Genomic DNA, 13,716 nt, shown 5'->3' on the forward strand with positions numbered 1-13,716 from the left:
TGAGTGAAGATCTACATTTGGGTGTCTTTTCTTTTTTGGTTTTTCAAGACAGGGTTTCTCTGTAACAGCCCTGGCTGTCCTGGACTCATTTTGTAGAGCAGGCTGGCCTCAAACTCACAATAATCCACCTGCCTCTGCCTCCCAAGTGCTGGGATTAAAGGTGTATACCACCATGCCCAGCTACATTTGGGTGTCTTAGAGCAATAAGAAGGGACAGTCTCTCAGACATGAGGCTGAAATCAGGATAGGTGACTCCAGGCCTCTCTATAGCAAAAGAACCCTCAATAGCACCAAAGGCTTCTTGTGTCCATATTCAAATGTGCCCTTTTCTAAGAACACTAGCCAAAACAGTTTTGGGGCCAAGCTTGCCCACAGAACCTGGACCCCATTTCCAAATAAGGTTGCTTTTTTTGGTATTGGGGTTAACTTTACAATGTATGAACAGACAAAATTCAACCTATGGCACAGAATGGAAAGTTCTAGGTGGGTTCAAGGTCTCCCTCCCTTTTTATTAACTGCAGAAGGTAAGAGAAGGTTTAAAACCTAGCGAAGTAACCCAAATCTAATACTGGTTCCTGCTTCAAGTACTTGCCTTTGCCAAGGCTCAGGCAGATCACAGTGACAATTTTAACTTCTTTTTGTGTGCGTGTGCACACATGTGTGTGCAGGTAGGTAGGGGTATGTATGCAGATACACAAGCCAGGGGTTGACAGATAGTGTTTCTCATCACCTCATATTTTTCTCTCTCCAAAGCCAGAGCTGGACCATTTGGCTAGACTGAGCCGGTGAGCCCCAGAGAGGCTCCCGCGTCTTCCCTCCTTCACCTCCCTCCATGTGAGCGGCTGTGCATGGCTTTCATGTGGGTGAGATCAAGCTCTGCTCTTCATGGCTATGGGGCAAGTCCTTTACCCACTGAGCCATCTTCCTAGTCCCCTATTTTAACTTCTCTTTGAAGAACGAGACCTAAATTACCAACAGGTCCTAGGCTTGGCTACCTCTGTACTCCACTACTGGAGCCTTTGCCATCTGACGGCATCCCAGCAGGCTTTGTTCTCTCTGCTTTAGGTGGCACTGACACACTCCCCACACTCCTGGCCTCTCCCCTGAGCAGCTCTGACTGGTCAAGCTGAGGGCTTGGTTCTTATATGGACAATGGGATGCAGTGTGGAGGCCTGGCAGTCCTCCAACCTTGGCATGGCCCAAGTTCTCTGTTCAAACCCTAGTGAGAGTTGCATTCCACACTTGCATTCTTAACATGGGTCAGTTCACCAAAAAACAAACCTTAGCCAAAAACATTACATTATGCCTAATTACTGGTTTCTGAATTACACATCTTTATAAATTCTTCTGAGATTCTATTGCACTGGAAAGACTCACAGAGCCCCAAGGACTGGGGCAGGGGGAGGTTGAGGGTTTGGGGCCCTCCATTCTCCTGTTTTGTGTGGACCACTACCTCTGTCATTTTGCCCATCTTTCTGTGCCAACGTCCTGTCTCTTTTTCAGGCCAGCTGACCCTTCCTCTTTCTCACTTTCATACCCTCTCCAGCTGTCTGACAGTCTGTCTCCTCTCCATGATCCTTGCTTTCTAAGTCTGACTTTCCTGGGATCTGGCATTCAGGGGATGTTGGAGAGGCTGGGTAGGCTGTCTATACCGAAGTGCCCCACTGGCTGTACTTGCCAAGATCCATCTGGATCAGGGCCTGTTTCTACTGTATACAAAGGGGCTAGAGAAGGCTTCCAAGGCAGCCAACCCTGGGTTTTGCATAGATTCTTCTCTACTTCTCCTGGAGCTGAGGGGCCCCATTCTTGGCACCAGCTCCCCAAAACTACTGCAGCAGTGGGCAATCTGAGAGGAGAAATACCCAATGCTCTTAAAAGGCCATTGTGAAGTCAGATGGAAGCCAGGCAACTGTTAGCAGCTGAAACTGTTAGGGCTCTCCTGCTCACCATGATCTGTTGAGTGTCAGAAAGAGTTGAAAGGAAAAGGGAACCCCAAACAAGTTTTGGGTTAATGAGCAAATTCTGTAAATTTAGCACCCCGATTTACTGGCTTTTATTGCGCTGGGCCTGGGTTCTGGAAACAGGTGGCTATCACCTCTTTGGGACACTTATCCGCCACCAACAGTGCTATTGGGAAGACATGTGTCACTCTGGTTAGCAGTTTTTACTTCAGCCCTAGATCTAGAGGCCAGCAGGAACTATGAAGAGCTTCATAGGCCATGCATGTGGTAGGAATTTTCAGCCCAGGCAGCCAGTTCCTTCCCCAGCATGGGACATCTTCCTCATTGCCTACTCCAGACCGTGCTCTCCTCATGCTCACAACATAACCCATCAAGACAAGCAGCCTTCTACAACACACTAGTCGTCACGGGACTTAACACAGAAAAGTCAACACTACTGTGGTTCCACAGGAAGGTTCTCGCACAGTGCTCACTGCACAGATGACCACAGTCTTTGAGTTTGGCTTCTTCTCTGGACCACTGGTGTGCAGTCTCCCTGGTATGGCTGCAGTACAGCATTCCCACAAGGAAGCCATTCCTTGACACTGTTCGTGTGTATTTTTGTCCTCTTTTCTTTAAAGAGCAGCTTGTGGTATGCAGTCAACTTGCTCACTCCAGTCTACTCCCTCCTTGCTCTTAGGGAGTTAGTTATCTGGCAATCTACCCTTCAGAACTGGATCCTTTAGACTCACTAAAGACTCAGAACCTTTCTTTTATCTCACTGGATCAGGTGGTTTACAGACTGGACGGTTCTCCTATGAAGCATGATCTGAAGGGTGAACAGCAAGATGCTAATGCATTGCAACAGCAATACTGCTTTTCTGCTATGCACTCCTCCTGCATGCACTTCCTCAGAGAGAGCAGGTGCCACAGATGAGAAGTGACAGCTGATTGGTGGATTCATGGGTTACCATGGATGGGTCCCGTAGCCCTAGGTTACATAGACCTGCTTTGTGATTGGCAGAGACTAAGGGCACCAGTAGATGTGCAAGAATTGGTGTGTGTCATGGGATATTAAAAGATACACACACACACACACACACACACACACACACTGACAGTTAAAGGTTCAGTGTGGGAATTTTACATTTTCTATGTGTCTTTTAGCAACAGCTCCTCCAGCCATGATGTGATGACTCTACAGACTGAACTATTATGAGTTCAAGCAAGCTACAAGTCAAATACTGTAGCTTTCAATGTTGAAGAAACAGTTTCTTCAAGCACAGAGTCACCGGCTCCTGTCTGGAGACTTGGGGGAGTTAACGGGGACAGAGTTCCCGGCAGCTGAGCTCCAGCAGGTTCTATTGCTGGGGTGTATCATATATCCTAAGCTGGTTCTTTTTCTGAATATTAAAGTTTTTTTTTTTAATTGTTCATCTCCAAGTCCCCTTCCAATAAGGGCTTCTGAGTCCTTATTTTTAAGGTAGACTTGCAGTAAAGCAGTCCGACTTAGTATTTTCTCTTGATCTGGGAAAACAACAAGAAATCAGCATGTGCCTGGACAAGAGCTCTAAGTATTCTCCCAGATCTGTTATTATTTTAAACTTGCTCATGGTCAGACTTGCAGAGGTTCAAACTATTGGTCGTCCATCACGCGGTGTGGCCGTATTCTCCTTCACTTCCCTCCAGCTGTGAGGAGGTATGTCCACGTGAGAGAAGACAGGCTGGGAAGCCCTGGCAGCTGAGCCAAAGATAGCCCCAAGCTGTCAGCTCTGAGCAGATGAGGCTCAGTCCCAGAATTTGGCTTCAAGTCCACTTTTGACTCCAAGTCATTTAACAGACTCCTCCAAAAGCTGAGGTCTGTTCCTGGAACAGAAACTTCTCTGGTTTTTTCCTAAAATACTCTTTTGAGCAGTTTCAAAGTTGTTCAGTGTTTTGCTAACATTTTAGGGAACTATGGAAAAACTGGCACACCATAGGAAGAAAGGAAAAAAATGCCAACAGGGAAACAGGTCGCCCAGGGTCACTGGTAAACTCCAACCACAGATGTGATCAGAAGTTCCTTCCTAGCTAGGAGCCTTGAGTTTGGTGTGTCACCTGTCCCACAGGGACAGGTCGCTGGAGGGGTAGCGTTGGTGGTGATGGGTGCTGAGGGTATGATGTTGTGACTCAGTGGTTCCAAAGGCTTTCTGTGATCCTATGTCTTGTGTTGTTCCTGTCACACATGATCCAGGTGTTGGACCGGATATTAAGCTGTACATTCTGAGTGACTGCTGGAGATCTGAGACATGCTTAGGACCTACTTCTCAAGGATAATCAGTGCTGCTCATCAGGCCCAATGGCTCTGAGGACTATGATGAAGGGGCCAGTTGCTGTCTTCCTGGTCTCAGGAAGACACTTCAGTCTTGGCTCTCTCGACTGGCTGTTAAGGATGACTGCAGAACACATTCAGGTGATTAGCACATGGTATGTATAAAAGGAAAATAAGTTCTACAGGATTTTTAGGAGTAGCATAGCCATAGCAACAAAGGAAAACTGAGCTGAGTTTAAAAAGCCATGTTCTTTAATGCCTTAAGAACCTCACAGCACTGGTACCACGTATGTTGGTTTGTTTTTCCCTGCCTTTAGTAAATGTTTAAACTAGCAATCTTAAATTGTATAGTATGTCCTTTGGCTTTTACAGCATGTTCATTGTCCCCCATGTTTTTTGAATATTATCTTTCCATATGGGAGCTTGGTAAAGCCGGGATGTGTTGTTTACTTAAGAATATATACCCAGATCAGGTAGTGGTGGAACACACCTTTTATCCCAGCCCTTGGGAGGCAGAGGCAAGCAGATCTCTAGGTTTGAGGCCAGCCTTGTCTACAGAGCAAGTTCCAAGACATGGAGAAACCCTGTCTTAAAAAAAACCAAACCAAAGCAAAACAAACAGACAAAAAAAGAATATACACTCAAACTCCTGAGTTGCAGAGGCAGATAAATCTCTGTAAATTCTAGGCCAGCCTAGTCTACACAGTGAGTTCCACTCTGCCGTAAACAGTGAGACCATGCTAAAAAAAAAAAAAAAAAAAAAAAGATGTACCTAGATAAAAAAAAGCTCAGTGTTTTCCATCCTTATTCACAGCTGTGTCTTTTGTATTTACACAGACTTTTGGGGACTCAGGAGGAGCCCCCATTAGTTCTACTAGAAAAAAATATACTAGGTAAATTCAGGTAAGAGCAGTGGTATTTGCAAAGCTGACTTGAAGTTTAAAAGATGAATCAGAAATTATATAGCAAGGGAAGGGTTCTGGACTGCGGGTACAGCTCCAAGACAGAGAATTCACCTGGCGTATGCTAGGTTCAAGTCCTAGAAACATGTGATGCCTGTAACCGAAGTAGGGTGGGTATGACAGCGGGTCTGTAGCCCCAGCAGGAGGGAGATGGATACAGAGGATCCCTCAGGGCAAGCTGCTTAGCCACTCTCAGAATCATCAAGACAAGGTTAAACAAGAGACCCTGACTCAGTAAATAAAACAGAAAGGGGTCCGGGAAGGGGGTATTCTCTCTCACACAAACACACACAGACAAACGAAAGAGTGTTATTCAGAATAACACTGTCTTTCTTGATCATGTCAGTGGGCCTGAGAAGCACTGTAAATACTTTCATTCCTAGAGTCAATGGTCTTGAACAACAGTCATTAATTAAGACAGTGAGGCATCACATTATGGAATACAGGACTGTTTCCTTTACAATGGCGAGTTCCCTCTTTGTGGGCATACCCACTCATGCTGAGAAAGAGAGGGTGTACACTCTGCCCTGGTCCCCGCTCTCCCCTTACCGTCAATGACAGTGCCATGCAGACAAAGGTGAACTTTTTGATGTGGGCCGAAGTGACGGCGTTGCTTGTGTTCGCCAGTTTATTGCTGGGGTTATTCTGGGAAAAGAGAACGGCAGTGATGACAAGACTGGGTCACCCTTGGCTGAGCCCCCAGATCACAAAGAGCACCTTGTTTTATTTGACATGCCTCAAGTACCGATTTCAAGTGACAGCTTGGAAGATGGCTGTCACAGTGGGTCTCTGAAACAGCTGTCAGGTTCCTGCCCAGAGACATTAACCAGAGGGAACTCTGGGCTCTTTCAATTCTCTGCCCTTGGCACCAGGCTGCCACCTCACCCTGAAGGGCCTTGGCTCTGAAGCCTGTTTCCTGACTCATGTGTCCCCTTTTGGCTTCAGCAGACCCTGTGCCTGGCCACCAGGGTTGGTGTCTCCTTGAATGCCATGGATCACTGACCTCTCCTCCCTACCAAAGGAATGAAACTTCCCCTGAGCACTTAATGGCTGCTCTGTGCCCCAGACACATCTTCCCACCATCACTTCCATCTGCATCCCAAACAGGGCTCCCACTCTCCCCCACATCCATGCATTTGTCTCTCCTCCCCTTCTGGATTTTCTGGTTTTCAAAGTACCCCTCTTTGAAAGGCCCATCCCCTCCCTAGCCCATCTGCTTGTGAAAGCCTCTCTAACCTCTGGCTTACAGACAGTTTTCTGGCCTCCTTCCCGATGATGCTGGAGCTGTGTGGATAGATGGGGTATCCTCACAGGCTTGACCCCTATGTACTCTGCAATCAGCTACTGCAGGTCTTGCCCACTCTCTGGCCCAGAAGCACTTAAGTAGAACAGGATATCAAGGAGCATTTGCCACACTGAGCTGTAAGCCAATCCTGCGAGGTGCTTCATGTATGTGCTCATGGGACACTAAAAAGTACACTGAGTGAGCAGGCCTGCTGAGGCGGTCCCAGCTCACTGCTGGGCATGCTCCTTGGAGCATCTGGCCTCACTCCAAATCAGAGAAGAACCCAGCTTCATTATAGATCAATTCATCTCCAGAGCCGAGGAACAAAAGCCATTCGTGAGACCTGGCTCCCCATTGGCTTGATGGAGGGTGAAGGGGGGGGGGGTCGACACTATAAAAACCAGACAGCCTCACCCAAACAGTCTCAGCCCACGCTGATGGCCATTGTGAGCACTCCTATAGGGCATCATTATTTGTAAGAAAGCATACACATATCTTTGCAGAAGCAGTTGAAATGAACTGGCACACCAGCTTTAAACTTTCATTTTACTTGTCTAATGAACTCTTTGATACACAACAACTAAAAAAATAGAGAATTTGCACACATGGTTTATATTTAGTCGAATCACTCCACAGTATGTGAAAGATTTTAGGTCTCTTTTTCTGGAACCTACAGAGAGGTCAAAGACTTCAATAGGCAAAGCAAGGAACACTGGAAGCCCACACTGAGGGGTCTAAGATATTGATGGGCAGATAGCATTCCCAAGCCAAATGTGGCTTGGGACTGCTCGCTGGAATGTGTGCAAACAATGGTGAGGTTTTAAAAGGATCCCAAGTAACTCCAGTTTCTGGCCAGAGGTAGGCTCATTAAAGAAAAAAAAATTCATAGCTTGTAACCTCTGTGATTAAGAGTAAAACAATGTTTTTCTTGGGTCCTCCTGCTGAAGACATAGAGGGTGGTATTGTTTAGTTTATTATTATTATAAGGTAGCCAAAACCAACTTCACAAGGGGCCGTCCCAGCCAACAATTCACACACTGCAGTGCCTCCTCTCTCGTCTGTAAGTTGTGTTATATAATCTTACTTACCAGAGGGAGAACAGAAATTCAGCAAAGACTGACATCTGCCTTGGTTTTCTAGGACTTATTACACACAGTGTTCCATGAAATGAAGGCAGTGTTCTATCTATAGATGGCATTAATTCACTAAACAGAAAGTCTTAAAATGACTTAGACATTGTACAGTCTCGGATCTGTAGGAATCAACCAAAAATACTACCTAGGAGAGGCTCCTCATGCTGGTGCTGCATCAAATGTTGGTGACTGGTGCAGGGTGGGAACCAATAGGCAACTAAGGGAGGGCCACATCAGCGCAGTCCTGTGTAAGGTCACCATCTCATGCTATGATTCCAGAGGGACCCCTGCAGCTGAGAGGCAAGTCTAACTTTGTGAAGAGCGTGTGCGCCCAAAAACAGAAGGAGAGGGGAAATGGAAGGCCAGCAGGAGGCTGGTCAGTATGGAAGAACACTGTCATGGGAGGTGAGAAGAGAGAGAGAGAGAGAGAGTGTGTGTGTGTGTGTGTGTGTGTATGTGTAGGGGGTGGACTTATGGTGGCCTTTGTGTAGACTTGGGAAATACCCTGGGCTTAGGGTGTAATGGGGGATGGAAGGAGTCTCTTGCAAGCTACGTTCTACAAGTCTGTCCTTTGAGAAGGAGACCTTTTTGAGGGTGTGATTAAGTAGACCTTTACTAACTGACAAGCAGGACAGTTCCCACCAAGCCAAAGCTGAGGTCAGAAGGGGTAGATGCCTCCCTTGGAGGGGCCAACAGTCGCAGGAGGGCAGAAGTGCTGGCCACTAAGGTTTTCAGCTGAATAGGAGGGTGGAGGTATGGAGCTGCCGAGGGAGCTCCAAGCACCCACACGGGCACCCCCACAACCACCTGTAACTCCAGCTCCAGATGTCCTCTGGCCTCTGTGGGCACCTGCATGCCTCTGATGCACAGAAACTCATACATCACATACATGGACATAAATAAATACACCTTAAGGAAAAAAAAATCCAGACAAACAGGAAGCAAGTCTTGCTACACAGACACTGTCTATGTGTATCTCCCTGCCATAGCAAGACTACCATATGTCCATGAGCCCAAACCCCTGCCTCACATGTCCACAACTTGGACATCTAGTACAGGATCTACAAGTTATGACTGAATAATAGCAAGTCACAGAAACAAAGCCCAGTGAACTTTATGGGGGGGGGGTGTTTACTTTCCCCCTTGAAAATCCTTACTCAAGAGGGATAATGTGACCCCGGGAATACCAATTTGGAAAAAAAACAGTCCCGAATCTGTAGCAAGTTAAGCCCCACTCTCCTCTGTTATTCTCAGAGGAAAATGTCCAGTGTTTCTCCTTGGAGACCCCTGTCCATCAAGTAGCAATGTTATGAAGTGTGTTTCTGGCACTGTACCACAGAGGTCTCACCTTGTCAAAAGCAGGGTAGACAGCGCGGATTTCTGTCAACCAGCCATATGGCATGTGACCCACGGGGTACGTAGCTGTCAGAATTGCCACTGCCTGCAAGGGAAGAGCGGACAGTGTTAGTGTGGGCACCCACAGGAAGCCCTCCAGGAGCTGCCGGCCAGGCGACAAGGTGAGTGGCACAGCTGTCCGTGTATTCACTAGCCACAAGAGGGTCTGAAACCCAGAAGAGGTGTGTTTCATATAAATCTAAAGAGGAAACAGGCCAGATCCCCTGCTTAAAAAGCCAAGACTTCAATGCCCCTTCCTCAGGCCCCAGAATCTTGGTTCTTCCCATTGGGCCTAACCAAGCTCCCAAGTCAATCACAATCTTACATGGTGCTTTGCACGTGTGTGTAGTATGCATGCGTGTGTGTACTCACATATGTGTGAGTACATGTGTTGCACATGTGTATAGGCCAGGTTGACCCTGGGTATCTTTCTCAATTGTTCTTCACCTCATGTGTTGAGGGAGGGCCTCTCACTAGAGCCTATATTTGGCTCATCTAGCCAGTCATCTTGTTCAGAGGCTCCTGCATCTCTGCCTCCTGTGCTCTGGCGTTACGGGTAGATGTTGGTGATCTTGACTCTAGTCCACATTGTGCTATCTCCTCCAGCTCAATGTGGGTCCCAAAACTACATTAGGAGAAGAGACTTAGGCTGGCTCTGCTTCCCCACCTCCATGCCGATCTTTAGCACGACGGACTTGTTTGTTGGTGACTTTGTGCTACTGTCTTTTCAACTCAACACGTTTCAGGCTGCTTGGTCCTAGTGGTCCAACCCACAACTTTAGTTCAGTGAAATCAATAAACATTCACACAGGAAAGCCTACTGATGGGTTTCCATGAAAAGGGTTTTCTTTTCTTGCATGAATGAAAAGGAGGAAAATGAAAATTTGGCATCTATGGCTGCACTCTGGCAGTTGTTTTTTTAACTCACTGGTGGAAGAGGAAGTCAGGCTTCTTTTGATTTAATGGACAGAGCAACTGTGCCCAGAACACAGGGACATGATACAGTCAGCAGCTATGTGAGGAAACTTGTGTGGTGTGGCATGATATAACATAAAAAGAACATCATGCTAGGCAGGCCTACATCTAAACCTCCCTTTCACTCTGCAGTGAGATGGGAACCTTCCCCTGTTGGACCCCCATCTCAGCTTCTTCACAGAAATGTCACTGGTAATATTAAACACACAGGGATGATGGGAAATGACTAAAATGCAAATGAATGCCTCAGCATAATCACACAATATATATATATATATATGCTGAGCCCCCCATATGTTGAGCTTCTATGCCATAGCTGGCCATTTGGAAATGCCTAATACAAAATCTGTCCTCTTTTGGTTAATTTATGGGAAGATGGTATCCTATCACATAAGCGATAGGAGTTCCATACATTTTACTTGGAAAGTCAGTATGTGATGGGAAAAACTCCTGTACTATAGCAGCCACCCAAGATGCATCTGTGACTCAGATACCAAAATCCAGGAACGAACGGGCGCCAGAGAAAGTATTCTGACTTTGATTTATAGGCATATTCTCCTGGCCAACATGGAAACTGGCAGGATGCTCTGGGCTGGAGAGCTGCTGACAGTGCAGTCAAGGCCAGGTGTAAACAGGAGGCCCTAATAAGAAGCCACCAGCCTTCCTAAAGAATCAGAGGTGCCAGCAACAGAATTAATTCTCCAGAAGGCAATGGAGGAAGAAACAAATGAAGTCATTCTGCCTCATCATCCCCTGATTGAAAGAAGGATGAGTCAACTGTTTTTGTGCAATGGCAGCCAGTTTCTAGATCCATTTCTGGAGCTTTGAGTGAGTGCATGCAGGAGACCCTCCTCTGGAGGAGGGCTGACTGTCAACGAGCCCATAGGTGGTATGGCATGTGTGTAACACAGGGGCAGAGCAGGTGAGGCTAGGCTGGGTCACAAGAGACGTGCTAGAGTTCCTACAGGCATTTCCCACCATCCTTTGCAACAACAACGAAGAGGCCGCATCCTGACACTGTGGAGAAATGGAAGGGCCATGAGAAGGAGGCCAGCAAGCTGGAATGTTCTCACTATCCCAGCTTCTAGCAGGTTCTGTCCCTGTCTGCTCTCCTATGCTTCAGTTCCTCATGCATTAAGTGAGAAGGATGAAGTAGGTATCTTCTTCCATAGTCACAGAGATGTAAACTTCAAAAGTCACCCCCTTATGGCTTCAACTGACACTGTGTCATATGACCTATTACCTTAGAACTGCATGAGCTCCTGAAGCAAACTAGAACTAAATTTGTATCATTTCTATCCCCCCCATGCGTGCCCACAAAGTGTCCTACCTCTGTAGCAGCAGAGCTGCCACCAAGGTCCCGGGACACAAAGAGGTTGACAATGGGCCGACTGATTCGCTGTGTGGCCAGAATCAGAGCCAGAGGCCACCAGAAGCTCAGCATCTTTCTTATGGTTGCATCGCCCTGTTTTGAGAGACAAAGGTCAAAGCTCATTAAGTTACAGAAGTAGAACAGAAAATAGCCTAAAATCAGAGCTTGTCCTTCTTATACCAATCAATAGCAACTTCATTATGCCTAACAATAACATACAGAAAAGCCTCTGTAGACATGCCAAGTTGAATTAAAATTAAGTGTACAGTCCTATTAGAAATTAATTCAGACAGCTGGCAAGCTACTGTGAAATCAAAGCAGACACTGAGTAGAGCTTGATAGATCCTGACCCGTGTTTTCCATGTGTGGAACCAGCCTCCATACAAGGTGGAGCCCAGTTCCAGGACCTGAGAAGCAGGTTTGAAATGAGTCTCTGTTTATGTCATCACAGTGACTGGCTTGAAGCCATGTCTGTAGGAGGTAACTCTGAGAAATAAAAACCTATTATAATCTGCTTTGGAATCTGGCAATATATACAAATGTGTCCAATTAACGCAGAACTATTTAGCTCAGCCACAGAGACTCCCACCTCCTAGAGCCTTCACAGGAACCACACACTGTGTGGAACAGTAAGCGAAGCAAAAGCAAAGGACAAGGCATGCCTGAAGACATCTGCAGCCAAGGTGTGTGTTATCTTTCAAGTGTGGCTTCTGTTGCGAAATTTTGGTTTTGTTTCTTAAGAGGTTAAGAGTTACATCATAGGACCATCTCAGGCATTTTGATTTCTTTCCCTTTGTTAGAGGCTGAACATAGGGAGGGAGGGAGGAAAGGAGGGAGGGAGGGAAGGAGGGAGAGAGAGAGAGAGAGAGAGACACAGAGACACACAGAGAGAGAGACAGAGACAGAGACAGAGAGAGAGAGAGACATTGGTCTCATCCCATCAAGATAATTGTGACCGGTCAAGTGGTGGAAGTAAGTAGGTAGGATTTCAATGGTAGCTTGATGGAGGATGAGGCACACGGTTAACACAATTATTTGTGACACAATCAAAGCATTGCATGGTTAAGCTGGGGACTGGGGGTGGAGTGTGGTCAGGGTTAGACATGATCCTTCCTCTGCCTTATAGCTGGATGGAGAGAAATGGCGTCTAATGCATGTGGGTAGAAGTAAGTACGCACACAAGCCCAATACTCTCCATGACTTGTGATGAGAATGTTTGGCCTCATGTGGAACATTGGGTGTTTTACTCTTAACTTGATTCTTTTTTTTTTTCATGTTTAAAGTTCAGTGATTGTATTTTTTTATATATTTTTTTAATTCTTTATTAATTACACTTTATTCACTTTGTATCCCCCCTGTGGTTCCCTCCCTCCTCCCGTCCCAATCCTTCCCTTCCTCTACCCTCTGCATGCATGCCCCTCCCCAAATCCACTGATAGGGGAGGTCTTCTTTTCCTTCCTTCTGATCCTAGTCAATTAGGTCTCATCAGGACCTAATTGTCTTCTTCTGTGGCCTGGTAATGCTGCTTCCCCCTCAGAGGGAGGTAATTAAAGAGCAGGCCAATCAGTTCATATCAGAGATGGTCCCTGTTCCTATTACAATGGAACCAACCCAGTTGGATACTGAACTGCCATGGGCTACATCTGTGCAGGAGTCTTAGGTTATCTCCATATCTTAGTCCTTGGTTGGAGTATCAGTCTCAGGAAAGACCCCTATGCTCAGATTTTTTGGTTCTGTTTCTCTCCTTGTGGAGTTCCTGTCCTCTCCAGATCTTACTGTTTCCCACTTCTTTCCTAAGATTTCCTGCACTCTGCCCAAAGGTTGCCCATAAGTTTCAGCATCTGCATTGATAGTCTGCAGGGCAGAGCCTTTCAGAGGTCCTCTGTGTCAGCCTCCTGACTTGTTCCCTCTTTTTTTAACTTGATTCTTAATTGGCTTTTAAGGCCCAGGACAAACCGAAACTTCTCCAAGGAGGCTTTTTAGACATCAGGACCAAAATTGGAGGCCTTTGGGTTCCATGGAGTACCGACACTGTTTTGGACTCATCTAGGTTTGTTTGTTTGTTTTTCCCTAATAGTTGCTTCTTTGTTGGTCTTACCTGCCTATTGAGTTCTAAATCTGTTTGAAAGTAGAGGCCATATTGTAAGGTTTCCCATCACACTACGGTGCCTAAAGTTCTTCGTGGTCCCTAGGACATGCTCAATTAAGAAATTGGCCTTTACAGCCATTGAAGCAAGACATTCTCCCCAAGCATGGTTGGATACCATAAAAAGCTAAAATGATACGCTCAGGATGCGAGGCTAAGCACTGCACTCAGGGTCAGCCGCTTTGGACCCAGAGAAG

The 13,716-nt window shown here is 46.4% G+C and overlaps 1 protein-coding gene across 3 annotated transcripts in view; it reads right to left on the reverse strand.

Moving 5' to 3' along the window:
- The window catches only part of Ankh (ANKH inorganic pyrophosphate transport regulator), a 139,666-nt gene that overhangs the window by 20,791 nt on the left and 105,159 nt on the right, over nt 1-13,716 (reverse strand). For 2 of the 3 annotated variants that reach the window (XM_060380407.1, XM_021640451.2), the window contains 3 exons: nt 11,332-11,466; nt 8,980-9,072; nt 5,763-5,858 (listed from right to left, as the gene is read on the reverse strand). In XM_060380407.1, the coding sequence (XP_060236390.1) occupies nt 5,763-5,858; nt 8,980-9,072; nt 11,332-11,466 (324 nt within the window). The remainder of the gene's footprint in view (nt 1-5,762; nt 5,859-8,979; nt 9,073-11,331; nt 11,467-13,716) is intronic. The other variant, XM_060380408.1, reaches the window with a different exon arrangement.

Source organism: Meriones unguiculatus, chromosome 3 (genome assembly GCF_030254825.1).
Source record: "Meriones unguiculatus strain TT.TT164.6M chromosome 3, Bangor_MerUng_6.1, whole genome shotgun sequence".
Taxonomy (NCBI): Eukaryota; Metazoa; Chordata; class Mammalia; order Rodentia; family Muridae; genus Meriones; species Meriones unguiculatus.